Source organism: Lytechinus pictus, chromosome 9 (assembly GCF_037042905.1).
Source record: "Lytechinus pictus isolate F3 Inbred chromosome 9, Lp3.0, whole genome shotgun sequence".
NCBI classification, from domain to species: Eukaryota; Metazoa; Echinodermata; class Echinoidea; order Temnopleuroida; family Toxopneustidae; genus Lytechinus; species Lytechinus pictus.
In genome coordinates, this window is record NC_087253.1 from 3,742,011 (window position 1) to 3,757,094 (window position 15,084).

At 35.2% G+C, this 15,084-nt stretch overlaps 1 protein-coding gene across 1 annotated transcript; it reads left to right on the top strand.

Moving 5' to 3' along the window:
- The first annotated feature begins 2,635 nt into the window (after positions 1-2,635).
- Positions 2,636-12,134, top strand: LOC129267984 (paired box protein Pax-6-like). The gene is made up of 5 exons (XM_054905583.2): positions 2,636-2,699; positions 5,456-5,538; positions 6,565-6,779; positions 7,998-8,218; positions 9,423-12,134. Exons 1-5 carry the CDS (start codon positions 2,636-2,638, stop codon positions 9,515-9,517), a joined length of 678 nt encoding a protein of 225 aa, XP_054761558.2. The 3' UTR covers positions 9,518-12,134.
- Positions 12,135-15,084: the final 2,950 nt, after the last annotated feature.

Consider the following 15,084-nt stretch of genomic DNA (forward strand, 5'->3'; position numbering starts at 1 on the left):
TAAATTGTTTCTGCACTATACTATGACATGAAAATGAGGGACTAAAGCCTAAAGCAGTGCATGTATATGTTAAGTCCCTTTATACATACATTTCAATATCAATTCATTTTAACCATAAAAGTAATGGATATATAATACAATAAAAAGATGGTTTGACTTTTTTCAGGATCAAGTTGGCTTGAGAAAGCAAATATTTTTCTACTTAAAAAGGGGGAAATGCCTCCTTCGTCTTCAGCAGTCTCTGGTTAATTCCTCTGTCTTTTTTGTAAGGTTCTATCGGGTGATATCGATGAAATCATTTTTATTTTTTTTTTTTTTTTTTGTATTACCTTTATTTTTCTTATTCTTTATTCGTCGTTTATGGGGGTTCGGGGGTTTTAAGCGTAGCTAAGTGTTTTTTTTTAAGTTGTGTGTATGTTTGTTTGTTTGTTTGTTCTTTTTTTTTTAATATAACTTCCTCATTAATCAGTTTGATTGAAGAGTATAACGAGGGAGAAAAAAGAATGTTGCATAACTTGAGTTTTATATACAGATTATAAGTGTATTTCCGTAATTCAGCTATGTTGTACCCGGATTCTGTTCTGTATTAATCCCTTTCGTTATTATAAGTTTAAATTTGAAATTCATATATATTCCTTTTCTCACTATGTTAAAAGGTTCATGCGTAAACTTGAAACAATTATGTTAATGATGTCATGTTTATATTTATTTTTTACATGTGATATGAGGAAGAAATAAAATATGATTTAATAAAAAAAAATGAAGCGTTACCCTGAAGAGATACTCCACTTCACTCTTAATCATGTTAAAAAATATCCCCTTCTTCGTGGAAAATATCAAATGCTTTTTTCCGTATGCGGTTAGCCCGCGCCGTGGTGTAAAGGTGGCAAAGCCGTGCACTTAGCCGCGTAACACGATTAGCGCCAAACCTAGGCCGACGGTCCGGCTGACCAGGACTGGAGACGCCCGTTGCTTGCAAGGCGACAGCTTTTTGGTGGCGCCCAAGTCGAATTCTAACGGAAATTACTGTCCCAATAAAACTATTTGGTAGCGATTTCGCCCATTCCTTTCCATTTCATTTTACTTTCTTCGCTTCCATATTATTCTTCCCTTCCCCTTTTCCTTATGTTTATACTTCGACTCATATAGCCTAAGTAGGCCTTTATCTGTATAGGCTTTTAATATAGCTATTTTTCTTAATCTAGCGAAACATCTTTTATTCTACGTTTGTATTGATTTTATTGAAATATGCATGATTGGCTCATGATTAAGCTTCCTAACATGCATAAAAATCGGTAACATAACTATTTACCACCCCCCCCCCCCCATGGTTTTACCTAATATATATTTTCTTGATAATCTTTCAAGGTTAGTGTATGTTGGTGATTCATAAACAGCAAAGGATTCTGAAATGGGATTTCAAATATTGTAAAAATCAAATGAGTTTGATTATTTTCATGATAAAATGATAAGTAATATCTTTAATAGCAATGTTCTCTATTGATTTTGAATATGTTTTTGTATTATCATTTAAATTATCACTGTTTATGTTATTTTAATCTCCACCAAAGTTATCGCTTTTGTTTGCATTATCGCCATCATAATTATTGCTATTATTATCTTATTTGATCATTATTATCATTGCCATCATCATTGATATTATCATCATCATCATTTTCGTCAACGTTGTAATTGAAATCATCATGATTAGTGACTTATTTTACATAAATATGAATGAGATTCAAATCCAGTTACCGCACCAATTTTGGCTAGTTTACGTTTTTGATCTAAAAAGAAAAGGAAAAGGAAAAATTGTTTAAAAATTGTATATTGGGATTTATATATTTTCAAAATAGACCTACATCTGAATAGTCGTCATTTCAGTTTTTTCTGAAGATGTTCAATTATTTCCTTAGGACATGTTTTCACATGACAGAGCTAGCATCGAGGGGGGATACGACACCGCGCTAAGATTCGCATACAGCGCTACGCATTCGAGCGCGCGTTAATATGCACACGTACGCGCGTGATAATACGCACGGTCACGCCAAGGTCAGGCATTAATACGTGTCATAGCCCTCTCAAGACATTGCCTCCATTTATTGCTTTTACTTGGCCGTGACTCTCTTAATACCGTAGAACTTCCGAATATTCCGTAAAGGAAATACTAATGCATGAAAAAAATTGAAGAGAGAATATAAAGCTTATCGTCGACTAAAGCAATGCAATTATTAAATGATGTAGGGTTAGGAAATGAGGGTTAAAATGACATTATTTTTTAATTTTGTTGATATTGATTGATGATTATACTCCAATAATTCTGATGATTGGAAAAGGTAAATTAAGTGCACATTTTGAGAGAGGGAGAAAGAAAGTTAACCCCTTGAATTTAACTCTACAGTCTTAAAAATGTTGGGCAACATGTTGTCCACACAACAATTGGTTAAACAAATATCCAACTCTGGGTAGTTTACACCCAAAGCACATGTTATTGGTTTAAAGCTACCCAGAATTCGATAAAGATTTAACCAATTGTTGTGTGGACAGTATGTTGCCCAACATGTTTAAGATTGTATAATATTGAACATTATTTCATAATTTATACCCCCCCTATACTATGAAACAGATTTTTAGAATGAATTTCTTCGAATGTGATAGTAGCATTGAAGAAAGATGCAGTAGCAGCGAACGAAGCAGTGGTAGTAGTAGTAGCAGTAGTATTAGTAGTAGTAGGAGCTTTACCATATCGGTGAAGTAGTGGTATAAGTAATAGTAGTAGAAGTAGTAGAAGTAGCAGCTGTGGTAGTAGCAGGAGCAGAAGAAGTAGCAACAGTGGATGTAGTAACAGGAGTAGTAGCAATAGAAGTAGTAATAATAACAGAAGTAGCAGTAGTGTACAGACGTACATTCCAGCAGCAGCTCCAGTAGAGCAGCAGTGGTAGTAGTTGCAGCAGTAGTATTAGCAATAGAAGTAGTGGTCGTAGTAGAAGCAGTATTAGTATTAATAGAAGTACTAGAGCTAGTAGTAGCAGAAGTAGTAGTAGTAGTAGTAGTAGTAGTAATAGTAGTAATAGTAGTATTAGTAATAGTAGTAATCGTAGTAATAATAGTACTAGTAGTAGTAGTAGCAATAGTAGTATTGGCAGCAGCAATGATATAGCAGTAGGACTAATAGTAGAGGTAAAAATAATAGTAGTAATAGTCATGATAATAGTAGTAACAAAGTAGTAGGCCTAGTAATAGTAGAAGTTGTAGTTGTAGTAATAGTAGAAGTAGAAGTAGTAAAAGTAGTATTCATATTAGAAGTAGTAGTAGTAGTAGTAGTAGTAGTAGTAGTAGTAGTAGTCATATTAAAAGTAGTAGTAGAGATAATAGGAGCTAGTGGCAGAAATAGTAGAAGTAGAAGAAGTATTATAGAAGTAGTAGTAGTGGTAGTAGTAGTAGTAGTAGTCATATTAAAAGTAGTTGTAGAGATAATAGGACCTAGTGGCAAAAGTAGTAGAAGTAGAAGAAGTAGTGGTAGTAGTAGAAGTAGTAGTCGTAAACATTGAAGAAGAAGTAGTAGCAGAGATAGAAATGTGGCAATAGTAGTGAAAGTAGAAGCGGGTGTAGTAGAAGTAGTAGTAGTATGGTAGTAGAAGTAGTAGTAGAAGTAGTGGTGGTAAAGGTAGCAGCAGGAGTATTAGGGTATCGTTATTGTAGTATTAGTAGCAGTAGTAGTAGTAGTCGTCGTGATAGTAGTAGTAGTAGTAGTAGCAGTTGTTGTAGTAGTAGTAGTAGAGCAGTATGCATGGTAGTAGTACTAGAAATATGTATTGATCGTTGATTTGAATTTTGATAACGAGGAACTGTGCATATGCATGTCACTTCAGTGATTAATAATGACATTAATAATCGCTGAAGTGGCATGCATATGCACAGACCCTCATCAAAATTCAAACCAATGATAAAAATCGCTGATTAACTGAGAATATCATCATGATTATCTTTTTGGACTATCAATGGAACGCCTGATATTGTAAAATTCAGATATTTGATTTGATTTTGTTTTTAAAAATGAAAAGGAGAATAATAAGAACTGATCATGACGATTTATCCACCGTGCACATTTTGGTAGACCACCTATGCCGGGCAATAATCAGAAGTGAAGCAGTAATGAAACTGGTATTGCACCTTCGCCAATACCATCCAATTAACGACCAAGGTCTCCGCCGTGGAGGCTGTCAGAAGCGGGCCTTTTAGCGAGACGTTCGCGACATATTTACGCCTGACTAGACCGGTGAAATATTGGCGGGTGATTGCCCCGTACGCGCGGGAATATTTCACCGGCGTACATGAATTTAAAAAAAGGGAGAGAGAGTGGGGAGAGATGACCAGAGAAAGAGAAGGTTTTAACGATATTCATACTTCCCATCCTCACGAAGATTGTTCTTTTACTTATTGAAAGGGGAAAGAGCTGGGGAATGAGATATTAATGAAAGAAGATAATTATCGACCGGGTGGGAATAGATATTTAAAAGAAAAGAGAGATTTGGAATCCTTATACAATACAGGAGGTAGACGTTGGTCGATTAAAGCATTTTAAGAAATTGTTAGTGGTTTGGGGGAAATAAGGATGTTAGAGTTTGATTTGTAGAGTGGAGTAGTCGGGACACTGGGGAACAGGTGATAAAAAATCGAAATAGAAAGGGAGGAAAACACAGAGAAACAGAGTAAGATACAGAGTAAGAAATGGTGACTCAGGGAGTGAGAATTAAATTCAAAAGAAAATGATCAATAGAAACTGCCTGATGCCCTAGTCCCACCCACGAATTCGACTCGAGACCTACCAAATATATTACGTTATTTTCAAAGACACACCATCGGCCGGTGTGGAGTCCTATTCGGTGGTGTGACTATATATACCATAGCTTGACCATGAAGATGATGAACCAACATCTTGTTTTCAGCATTTTAAATCAGATGAAATGTGAATGTCACAGTTCTGTTATGAAACTGTGCAAATTATATATGCTCTTCGGGACTTTCTTCTTTGACATTGCTAAAGTGGACAGGGGTGACCCCCTCCAGACGAAAAACGAGTGAAAAGATAAAGATATCTTTGGTGTATACATTCACAGTGTGTTGGCATAGAAGACTATGTGAATATGTAATTCACATGCACTTTTGAAATGCTCAAATAAGGTGATTTCTCATTGTGTTTCACACTGTGTTCTTTCCAGTACGGTAGACCTACCCATTCTCCTTTTTTTAATGTAACTAAATATTCAATGCACCATGCCCCCAAACAAGAAAAAACAACGCTGCCTTTGTGTTCACCGTTCCATAATTATAATCCTCTTCGTCATGGCTACATAATTATTAGTTTTCATTTTATCTGATCCGAATTGTTCCTTCATTTGACTCTCATCTCAAATAACATCGGTTTCTTTTTATTTTTTCATTCTTTCTACAGAGTTTGAACGAACACATTACCCAGACGTCTTTGCGCGAGAGAGACTGGCACAGAAGATTGACCTACCGGAAGCAAGAATACAGGTAATAATGTTCACACCACACTCTAAATATTCTTGAGTATTAATTCACCCAATATTAGGTTTTAAAAAAAGGAAACATGCCTACTTGTTGGGTAAGATTTTGTCCCACATTTGGCAATAAGCATGTTTAAGTGGTATAGCAACGTCAGGTAAAGGTGACATGTTATCATTTTAACCCCCTTTCACAATTGGTGGTGCGACTGCTTACAACCGTTGCGATTATGTGCAACATATGTGACCAAGTGATCGCAAACGATCGCACGAGCAATTGTGAAAGCCCCTTTAACCAACGTACATGCATGTTCCTTTTTTAAATATTGGGTAAACTTTTAAAGTATATCATTTTGAAACTAAATTGTATATCCGTTATATTTAGTTATCTAAAGTCAAGTATTATGTGAGAAAACCTGAAAAAAATATTTTCGTCTAAAGATTGAAAAATAGACAGTAACGGAATCGTTGAATTGTTATAACGACCGTAACAGTTGAGGCTTGTGATATGAATCGGTTGTAAATCTCTTGGCATTTACAGAATGTACCATTTAGTGATGTTTCCAATTATTTTTTCGTAAGATAATTGAATTAACATATTTTACAATTTTCAATATTACTAATTTTGCTTTGGAAATTGATAAATTGCTTTATCAACATATTTGTTTATATCTAAATGGGTGCCAAACGTTTGACGTGCAATTAAAAAATGTGGTGTTAAAACTGACACCAATTGGTGTTAATAGAGGACCACACCCTGAGGTGTTAAAATAACACCCTAGAGATTGAACATAATACCAAAGAGTGTAAATGTAACAACCATAGGTGTTGTAATAACACCTATAGGTGTAAAACTAACACCACCAATAAGGTGTAAAATAACTGGTGTGGTCCTCTATGTACACCGGTTAACACCACAGTTTTTGCTGTGTGGAGATTTGTTTTAACCATTCGTTGCTAACTTCATGATACGTATCTCAGAGACTTGGGAGATTTCATGATGATTAAACCATCATATTCATTCTCATATTCTTAGGTGTGGTTCTCCAACCGCCGTGCAAAATGGCGTCGAGAGGAGAAGTTACGTAATCAGAGGAGACAGCAGGCCGAGGTGGGTGGGGTCCATACACAGTCTTCCAGTCATCTACCGTTAAGTAGTGGTTATAGTAGCAACAATGTCAGTGTTTATCAGCCAATCCCACAACCCTCCGCCGCTACCATGGTACCACGAACCGCACCAGACACATACAGGTATGTTGTTGTTTTTATTTTCTTAAGAAGATAAAAACCATAACCTTTACCAATCTATAAGATTACAGAATTGTAAATACTAATAATAATAATATGGAGCTTTTATATAGCGCTTTATACAAGACAGTTTCTAAGCGCTTCTAAGCAACCTGTGGGGGCGTCGTGAACTAGTGGTTACGACTCTCGTCTTTCAATCTGAAGAACGTGGGTTCGATTCCCATGGCGTGTTTTCCTTCAGCAAGAAATTTACCCACATTGTGCTGCACTCGTCCCAGGGAGGTGAATGGTAGGAAGCAATTTTTTGAATGCTCGAAAGCAATTTTTTGAATGCTCGAGCGCCCGTTAAAGCCGGGGTAATAACATAATCGTGCTAAGCAAGGCCGCTGGGAGAACATTTTTTGGAACTGTAGTGGCTACCCCGGTTAAAATATGACGTTATTATTATTATCCCTTGGCGCAACTGAGATTTTGCGACCTTCTGGAGATTGTCTCGTGGCTAGTCATATGAAAATGATTCAAAAATATACGTGGAGAATAGCTCTATCATGACATATCAATCAATATAAATCAATGATTGAACTTTCTTATTTTCTTACTTCAAGCGGATGGGACATTTTTTTCTGTCTCACTCTGTACATATATAATATAGTTTTTTTTTCTAATTTACTTCAGCTCAGTTCTTTTTACCACCTCCAATTATTTCAGTTAAGTAATTTAGTTTTATTGTTAGTTCTTGACTAAGTGCTTGGTATTGCAAAACCGGAAAATAGCATTAAACATGGACATAGTCAAAGCTTTTGGACATGGACTCATCATCGAATTAAAATCACATAAATAAACAAAACGCCCGAAACCTGCTCATACTAGAACAAAAGGAGTTGGTAAAGTGCCATCTCTTCAGAGTACTTTTCAGGATTGAATCCAGAGAAACTTACATTTTGTTTTTAATGTAGCAAGTAATGTACAACTTCTAATGTTTCAATGTTCTAGATTTATTTTCAAGTGAGGGAGGAGTTCTGATGTTTCTCGATTTCTATACTCTCTTTTCAAGAGAGTGAGGGAAATTTCTAACGTATTCGATATCTGTATTTTTTCTCCTTTTCTCTCCAAGTAAGGGGGATTTCTAATGTTTTTAAGTATTCTTCTACTTTTTAACCAAGTGAGGGGCAATTTCCATTGGTTTTCAATTTGTATTTGTTTTTTTCAATTTTTTTTCAGTGCCATCCCTCCCATGCCCAGTTTCTCGATGGCTTCGGGTCCAAATATCGGTATGCAGCCCCGAGAAACCAGCTCTTACACGAGAATGTTACATCAACCAAGCCATGGATACGACTCACTCTACTCGGCCCCACCTAACCACCATACTATGACGTCACATGGCCACGCCCCCACCCATCATGCAATGCACCAGCCTCATATGAACAGCGCTTGCAATAACGGTAAATTTACATTCCAAGTTTGAGTTGATTTTAATATATCAACTTCCATTTCGGATTCATGTCTGTAAAACTACTAGTATGTTTTTATCATTATAATTTCACGTAATAATAGATTGATGAAATTCAATATAACCATGCTAGCTGACAAGTCAAGCAAAATGTTATCATTATCTTCATTATGTTTGGTAATATGTCTATCCTAATCCTGTTCATAATTTATTTTAATGGATGTAGTCTTTATCATCATTCCGTAAGAATCTGATTTTTTCTTCATCATAATAATCTGTCTATTACTAAATTCACAATGATTGATATAATTATGGCCTACTATTCTTGCTCTGTTTATTGTCGTCATTAAACAATGACCGTAGTAATGATAACAATATTAATACGTAGGATTTATATATAGTGTCTTTTCCATTTTTATTAAATGCTTAAAGGAGAATGAAACTCTTGGAGCAAGTTAGCTTTTGTGAAAGCAGAAAATCAAAGAATAAGATCAACAAAACTTTGAGTAAAATAGGACTAGCAATAAAAGATTTATGAGCATTTGAATGTCGAGATCACTAATGCTATGGAGATCCTCCCATTGGCAATGCGACCAAGATCTGTGATGTCACACACGTACAACTCTCTCATTTGGACACTGAAAATATACCCCAAAACATCTCTTTTGCTCATTCTAATCATATGACAAACGATTCATCAATGATATAATGTTGTGAAACCTCTGTACCTGTCATCTCATAAAGAGAACACCTCACCTTGTGATAGACTCTATAAAAGTGAGAATATAAGTGAAATAAGTACTAAAGTAATGAGGAAGTTGTACGTGTGTGACATCACAGATCTTGGTCGCATTGCCAATGGGAGGATCTACATGGCATTAGTGATCTCAATATTCAAATGCTCATAACTTTCTTATTATTCATCCAATCTTCCTCAAACTTTCAACAATATGTTTCTTTGATTTTCTCTTTGATATGGATTCAGCTGGTTTCAATGGTTTCATTCTCCTTTAAGGCGCTCAGAAAAAATAAGTACAAGAAGCGCATTACAATCGAGGAAAAATGTCTGCAAACCTAGTATACTGCTGGTGAAAATATGCGGTTTAATTTCCATTAGTACCAAAATAAAGTCACCGTTTTATTGTTTAAAATGTAATAATCATAATCCTTATTATTCCTCCTCTTTTAATTCACAGGTTTGATCTCACCTGGCGTGTCCGTACCGGTACAGGTGCCTGGCTCTTCTCCCGATACCCACCCGTCTCACCAGTACTGGCCACGCATCCAGTAGTCCTGAAAAAACTAGTACCACTCTCCCGAACCACAAGATAGGGGGAGGAATAAAAACTCTCGGAAATATCGCCATCGTCGGTCAAAATGATACTGATGCACAATCGGATTTGCAGGGTACTTGTATAGCACAAAATATTGTAACAGTATTTTACAATGGGTTTTCATCGTATACAATTATTAAAACAGACATATACTAGTCCTTTTTCAGAAGCGGGCTGTTTAAGTCTGATTCTGATTTAACTTTTCAGATTCTGCACTGCCCCTCTACCTCTTATGTAATGGTTGTTATCGGCAACGATCTGAAATGCATGAGTCTTGCCCTACATATATTTTTTTTAATAAATGGTACCTGCATTCAACTTTCAAAATGAAAAGATCATAAATATTAAACAATGACCTTATTAATCATGATTGATTAGCCAGAAAAGAAGTCACATCTGAAAAAAATAATGAAAAGATTCAAAAGATTTGGGATAAAAATATGTATATAACTTTTCTTATTCACCTTTCAGCGATGTCATGGGACATTGCTGATGAGAAGAACTAGGCAAGCAGCTGTAATAATTTCACACAGAAAATAATATATTTGCTTCAAAAAGTGAATTGCATTTGAGAATGAAAATTCACCCAGAGAAGAAAATAAAATATATTTCGATAGTATTATAGTATATTTGAAACTCAACTTCTTGGCCAAGTAAAACCACTTTGTCACGATTTAAGTCTTAAATCATCAACTGCATTCACATAAGAAACTGTGTGTTTGATTACACTGTATCGTCTTTGATATAATGCATTGTAAGTAATTAGTAGCGTATATATATCTCTTTAGCTTTCCATATGCTTTCTTTCAATCTTAAACTGTCTGCATTTGATTGGTCAGATTTAACCCATTGCACTAACGTACATAAGGCTTGGTCAGTTTTTCAAAATACTTTCATTTCAACGTTGAATATGATAGCGCCACAAAAACGGATTATAATTAAACAGAGATCAGAAAACTGGATGACTAAACACGTTATTTCTCTCATTCGAGAGAGAAATATGGCTTCTAAAAAAATGTAGAAAAATTTAAGCGATAAGGATTATGACACGCTCACTAAGAGCTACAGTCAGACCAGCAAAACCTAGTACAGTCGACAAAAGATATTACGTTATTACCAATGACAAACCATCGGACGTTTTGGAATTGGTTTTGTTGGTGTGGATGGGGTATAAGACCGCACATTAATTTAGTATCCGTTTGTAACTCGGTCACCAAACTAGAGCAACACTGCAAAGTTTTGAACGCCCTCTACGTTCGTTGTCAGTCGCACAGTTTGGGACCGTCGCAGAAAGCGTTGTATTCAAATGAGACTCAAAAAATCATGCGCAAGTCTCGACCCATTTTGATTGGTTGAAAAGGGGTTACGTTCGATATCAATCAAACTTGCGTTTGATTGCAACGCTTTCTGCAATTGGCGCCTGATCATTTTAATCATATAGTTAAAAGGCGTCAATTTCCTCCAAACTTAAATGAAAAGGGAAATGTTATACCAGTACGAAATGAATTTCAATGAAAATTCCGTCAAAATATTGCAGTGAATTTATAAAACCTAGCATTTCATAGAAGTGTGTACAAATATTTCTATTAAGTCTGGACTTGAACCAGGGTTAAATAATGAGATTATTAAGTTAAAATATTAAGCAAAGCACCTATTACGAATCAAGTAAGCCTTAAGAATGACATACCCTATGTTGTGACCGGTATGTTAAATCATGATAAAGTACTCACCTTAATGAAAAATTATAAATATTTAGCATATTTATATAATCACGATTTATTTATCACATTTAAAGCGTAGCTTTTATCATCTGCTTTGAATCTTTTCTTGCGGGAGATTTTCCGACAGTTAGCCGGAGAAGAGAGCATAGATTTTATACTCTATAATTAATTTTGCTTTTTAATATGAAATTCGAAGTTTTCCACAGTATTGAAAACTTATAGTCAGAACATGCTTCGATTTAGACGTGAACTACGCAATACTTTAGACTTTGATTATACAAATTATTTTTATTTCTACCTCTGTGAATAACTATTTGATTTTATGCATCAGTGCACTTTTTATGACGTCATGTGTTCCACTTTTTTTCTGTGATAATACACAAGATTTTAATCTATGAACTAGAAACAATTTTTCTCTTTTCATTTTCATGACAAGTCCCATTTAAAAGGGAATATTGTCCTTGAATTTTTTTTTCGCTGACAATGAAACATATTCATTGAAGTGCTCGGCACATAACTTTTCTTCTAATTTGCACCATGGAATATTACGGAAATATGCTTTGGAAATCAACGAAATGAATGTCTATATTTTAATACACTCTAATTCGGATAAATCCGTTTGTTTAGGTCCGGTGCGTTCTTTCGAGCCGGTTTGATTTAAATTTATTCGATAAAACGATCTTATACAGTTCTTTAAAAGAAAGGTCACAAGTATTTTCATCAACATCAAGACTATTCCATTACCTAATTACTTTGCGGTCCGAGTCAATGTGACATTCAATTATTGTCGCAAAAAAACCTTTTCAATCGCCATAATGAGATAATATTTGTAATCATCCTTTAATATATATTTTTTTTAAAGTTGCAAAGCTCGGATGTTCCTCCACAAATCAACACTGTATACGGTTTCATAGTTGATCACTTGTATTCACTTCGTCAATTTCAAATACATTGCTATATCTTCTGGACGATTTTACTTATTTGAACAAATAACTACTAAAGTCAAAGAAAAGTAAGTTTAGAGCTGCAATCTATTATATTATCAGGGAAGTTTTACCCTGTGATGAGAAAAGTTTAATTATTATGCTTCTGTTTATATATTTAAAGAAAGAAATATGATACAGGGTTTGTGAAGGAGACTAGTATCGGACGTACAAGGTACTTTTTTTTCTTAATCTGTACTTTTTTCAGAAAGATGATTTATATGACAATGTTTTGTACTGAGTATTGTACTAATTGTGCATAAGTGTACCCGTGTTGTCTACGTGTTAGGTGTAACGAAAGTATTTGTGATTTTTAATGGAAAAAAACGACTTAAATCATGTTGTTGTGAGCCATGTACCATAGATACTGATATTTAATATTCATACATTCGTTCATTTGTATCTCGATATGCTCAGTGGCCCGTATTCTGAACTCTGGTTTTAATTGAAACTCGGGATTAAAGCTGTGGTTTAACTATGGTTAGCCAATTGTGACATACATCGCTCATGGTAGAAGTTCTATTCATCTGCTCGTTTGACCGATTCCCGAATCATTCTTAATTGTCTTGGAATGAAAGGATAAGGTAGTTGTCTTCACCTTTTAAGAATTAGGAGAGAGGACAGAAAGCACAAGAAATGTACAATGTAACAATATTTTGACATTTTTGGCTTCCCGTAATTAGACCATGGAGCTACTGTGGTCTGAATTAAAGTGGATTTCAGAATGCGGGCCAGTGTGTGTCGCCAAAATTCCATTGTGAGTGTGTGTGTGTGTGTGAGGGTGTGTGTGCGTGTGGGTTCCCGATGCGAATGCGTTCGCGCGTGTGGGGTGCATTTTGTGCGTGCGTGATTGTTCGTGATCCGGAGCTCATACTTGGTAGGCCTACGTCGCAGTGAGCCCTGCGTAAATTTGGACAGGGAAATTGCGTTGTCCTTAGTTTATACAGAAAAGAAATATGTACATTTTTTCCTGTGTCGAAGATCAATTAAATTTAATTCACCACCTTAATTCCACATTTTATGGATTTTAATGTTAAGTAGATAAATGACACGTTTAATAGAACATGATCCTAACCCGGTCCAAACCTATAAACCTCTATCAGTCTATGCGATGTTTTGAAACATTGCCACGTCGTTTTGATTTCATTTCATTTATTTTATTCCAACAAAATATAAGTCAATTAAATGTAAGTCATACACGTGAAAAACACCAGTGAAATGTTTGCACATTTGATCAAAATTAATTTTATAACAAGTTGCTGGAATGTTTATTATTTCTTTTTGAAGAGATTATAATCCGAATATTTCTACATATCAGAGTAAATTAATTGCAGTACAAGTATGACAAGTGTGTGAGAAAGAACAGCATTCTTAATTGTAGAGGTGATGTCAAACACTTTTTAATGGTGTTTATTTAGGGGTTTTTTATAGACCATGAGATCAACATGCAATTGGCGCACGTACAACTATAAATCCTATTCAAAGTTCGTAATGATTTAAGGCTATGTCATTTTCCAATGCGTAAAAAGGGTACATGTCCTAATCTCGGAGTTAGATACAATTCGTCATCAACATACTGGAAAACTGCAACTGTGCGAGTGGTTTTATGGCGCGGGAAATATTGCATCAAATTTCGTGTGCCATATTATGACGTCACGACACGTCGGTGCAAATTTGGTGTGGAGTGTTTGTTCGCGCGGATATATAGGCGACACGTTTTGTAGGCTTGTATGGTGCGAGAAAGATACATTGAAATAGATGAATGAAGAATGTTTTAATTGATTAACTGTTGTACATAGGGGTATTTCAATGGACTCGGGGAATTTCTATTAATCTTGTTGGAACTGTTCCATTTGTATTATATCAATCCCACCTTTTTCATATTAGGTAGGTAATAGAGTTAGAAGAAAAAAATCAAGAAGAAAAAAAAAGAGATTACAAAAAATCGTTACTAGCATTCCGGCATATCGTTGACTTATACTGTGTATTGTCTATATAATTTCTGATGACTAAATATAACTTTAAAAACTTTCAAAAACTTGTCTTTTGTGTATATATTCATTTATTTCGTGGCATTTGTCAGTAGATATTTTCACCTATTTCTGACTCTAACATATTTGTGTGAATATAGTAAAAAAATGATTTATTTTTAACATAGTGAAAGAAAGTGGATTGGTAATGGGGAAGGAGGAAAGGAGGGGGGTAAGGGAAAAGGAAATGTCGGTAGGGGTATCACAGGCCTAATTCATTTCCCATAGACTCTTGTGTTAGAGTGACACTTTTAAAAAAAATCATAAAAAATAAGGAGGAAATTCGAGGGTTGAATGTTTACTACCAGTGGACAGGATATAATATGTCTGACATTCCATGTCTGACCAGAAAAGGTTACCTCGACCTGTTCATTTTAAATATAAATCGGCATTTATGAAGACTACATCTGACAGGATCAAATTCATCACTTGAGAGAGTAAAATGGCCCTAATTCTTCCGCCAGAAAAAAAATTGTTCCAAAGTGGTGATATATCTTTTCAATTTTGGAAAACAAAGTTCAGTAGGTACCCTCTCTAGAATCAGTGTTAGATTGTCAGTCATATTCATTCATATTTGTCAATCAGCAATATCAAATTTAAAAATTGAGAATGGGTTGACTCGAATGAATATATTTTGCCTGCCAGTTGTAATTAGGCCCGTGTAACCTAGGTTGGAAAGAGAAATAGGAAACAGGGAGATGAGAGAGGATGGAGATTTTTTTAAGGATGGGTTAACATCGGAATACTTGGGAGAGACTGAGAGGGGGATAGACAGAATCGGAAGGAAGAT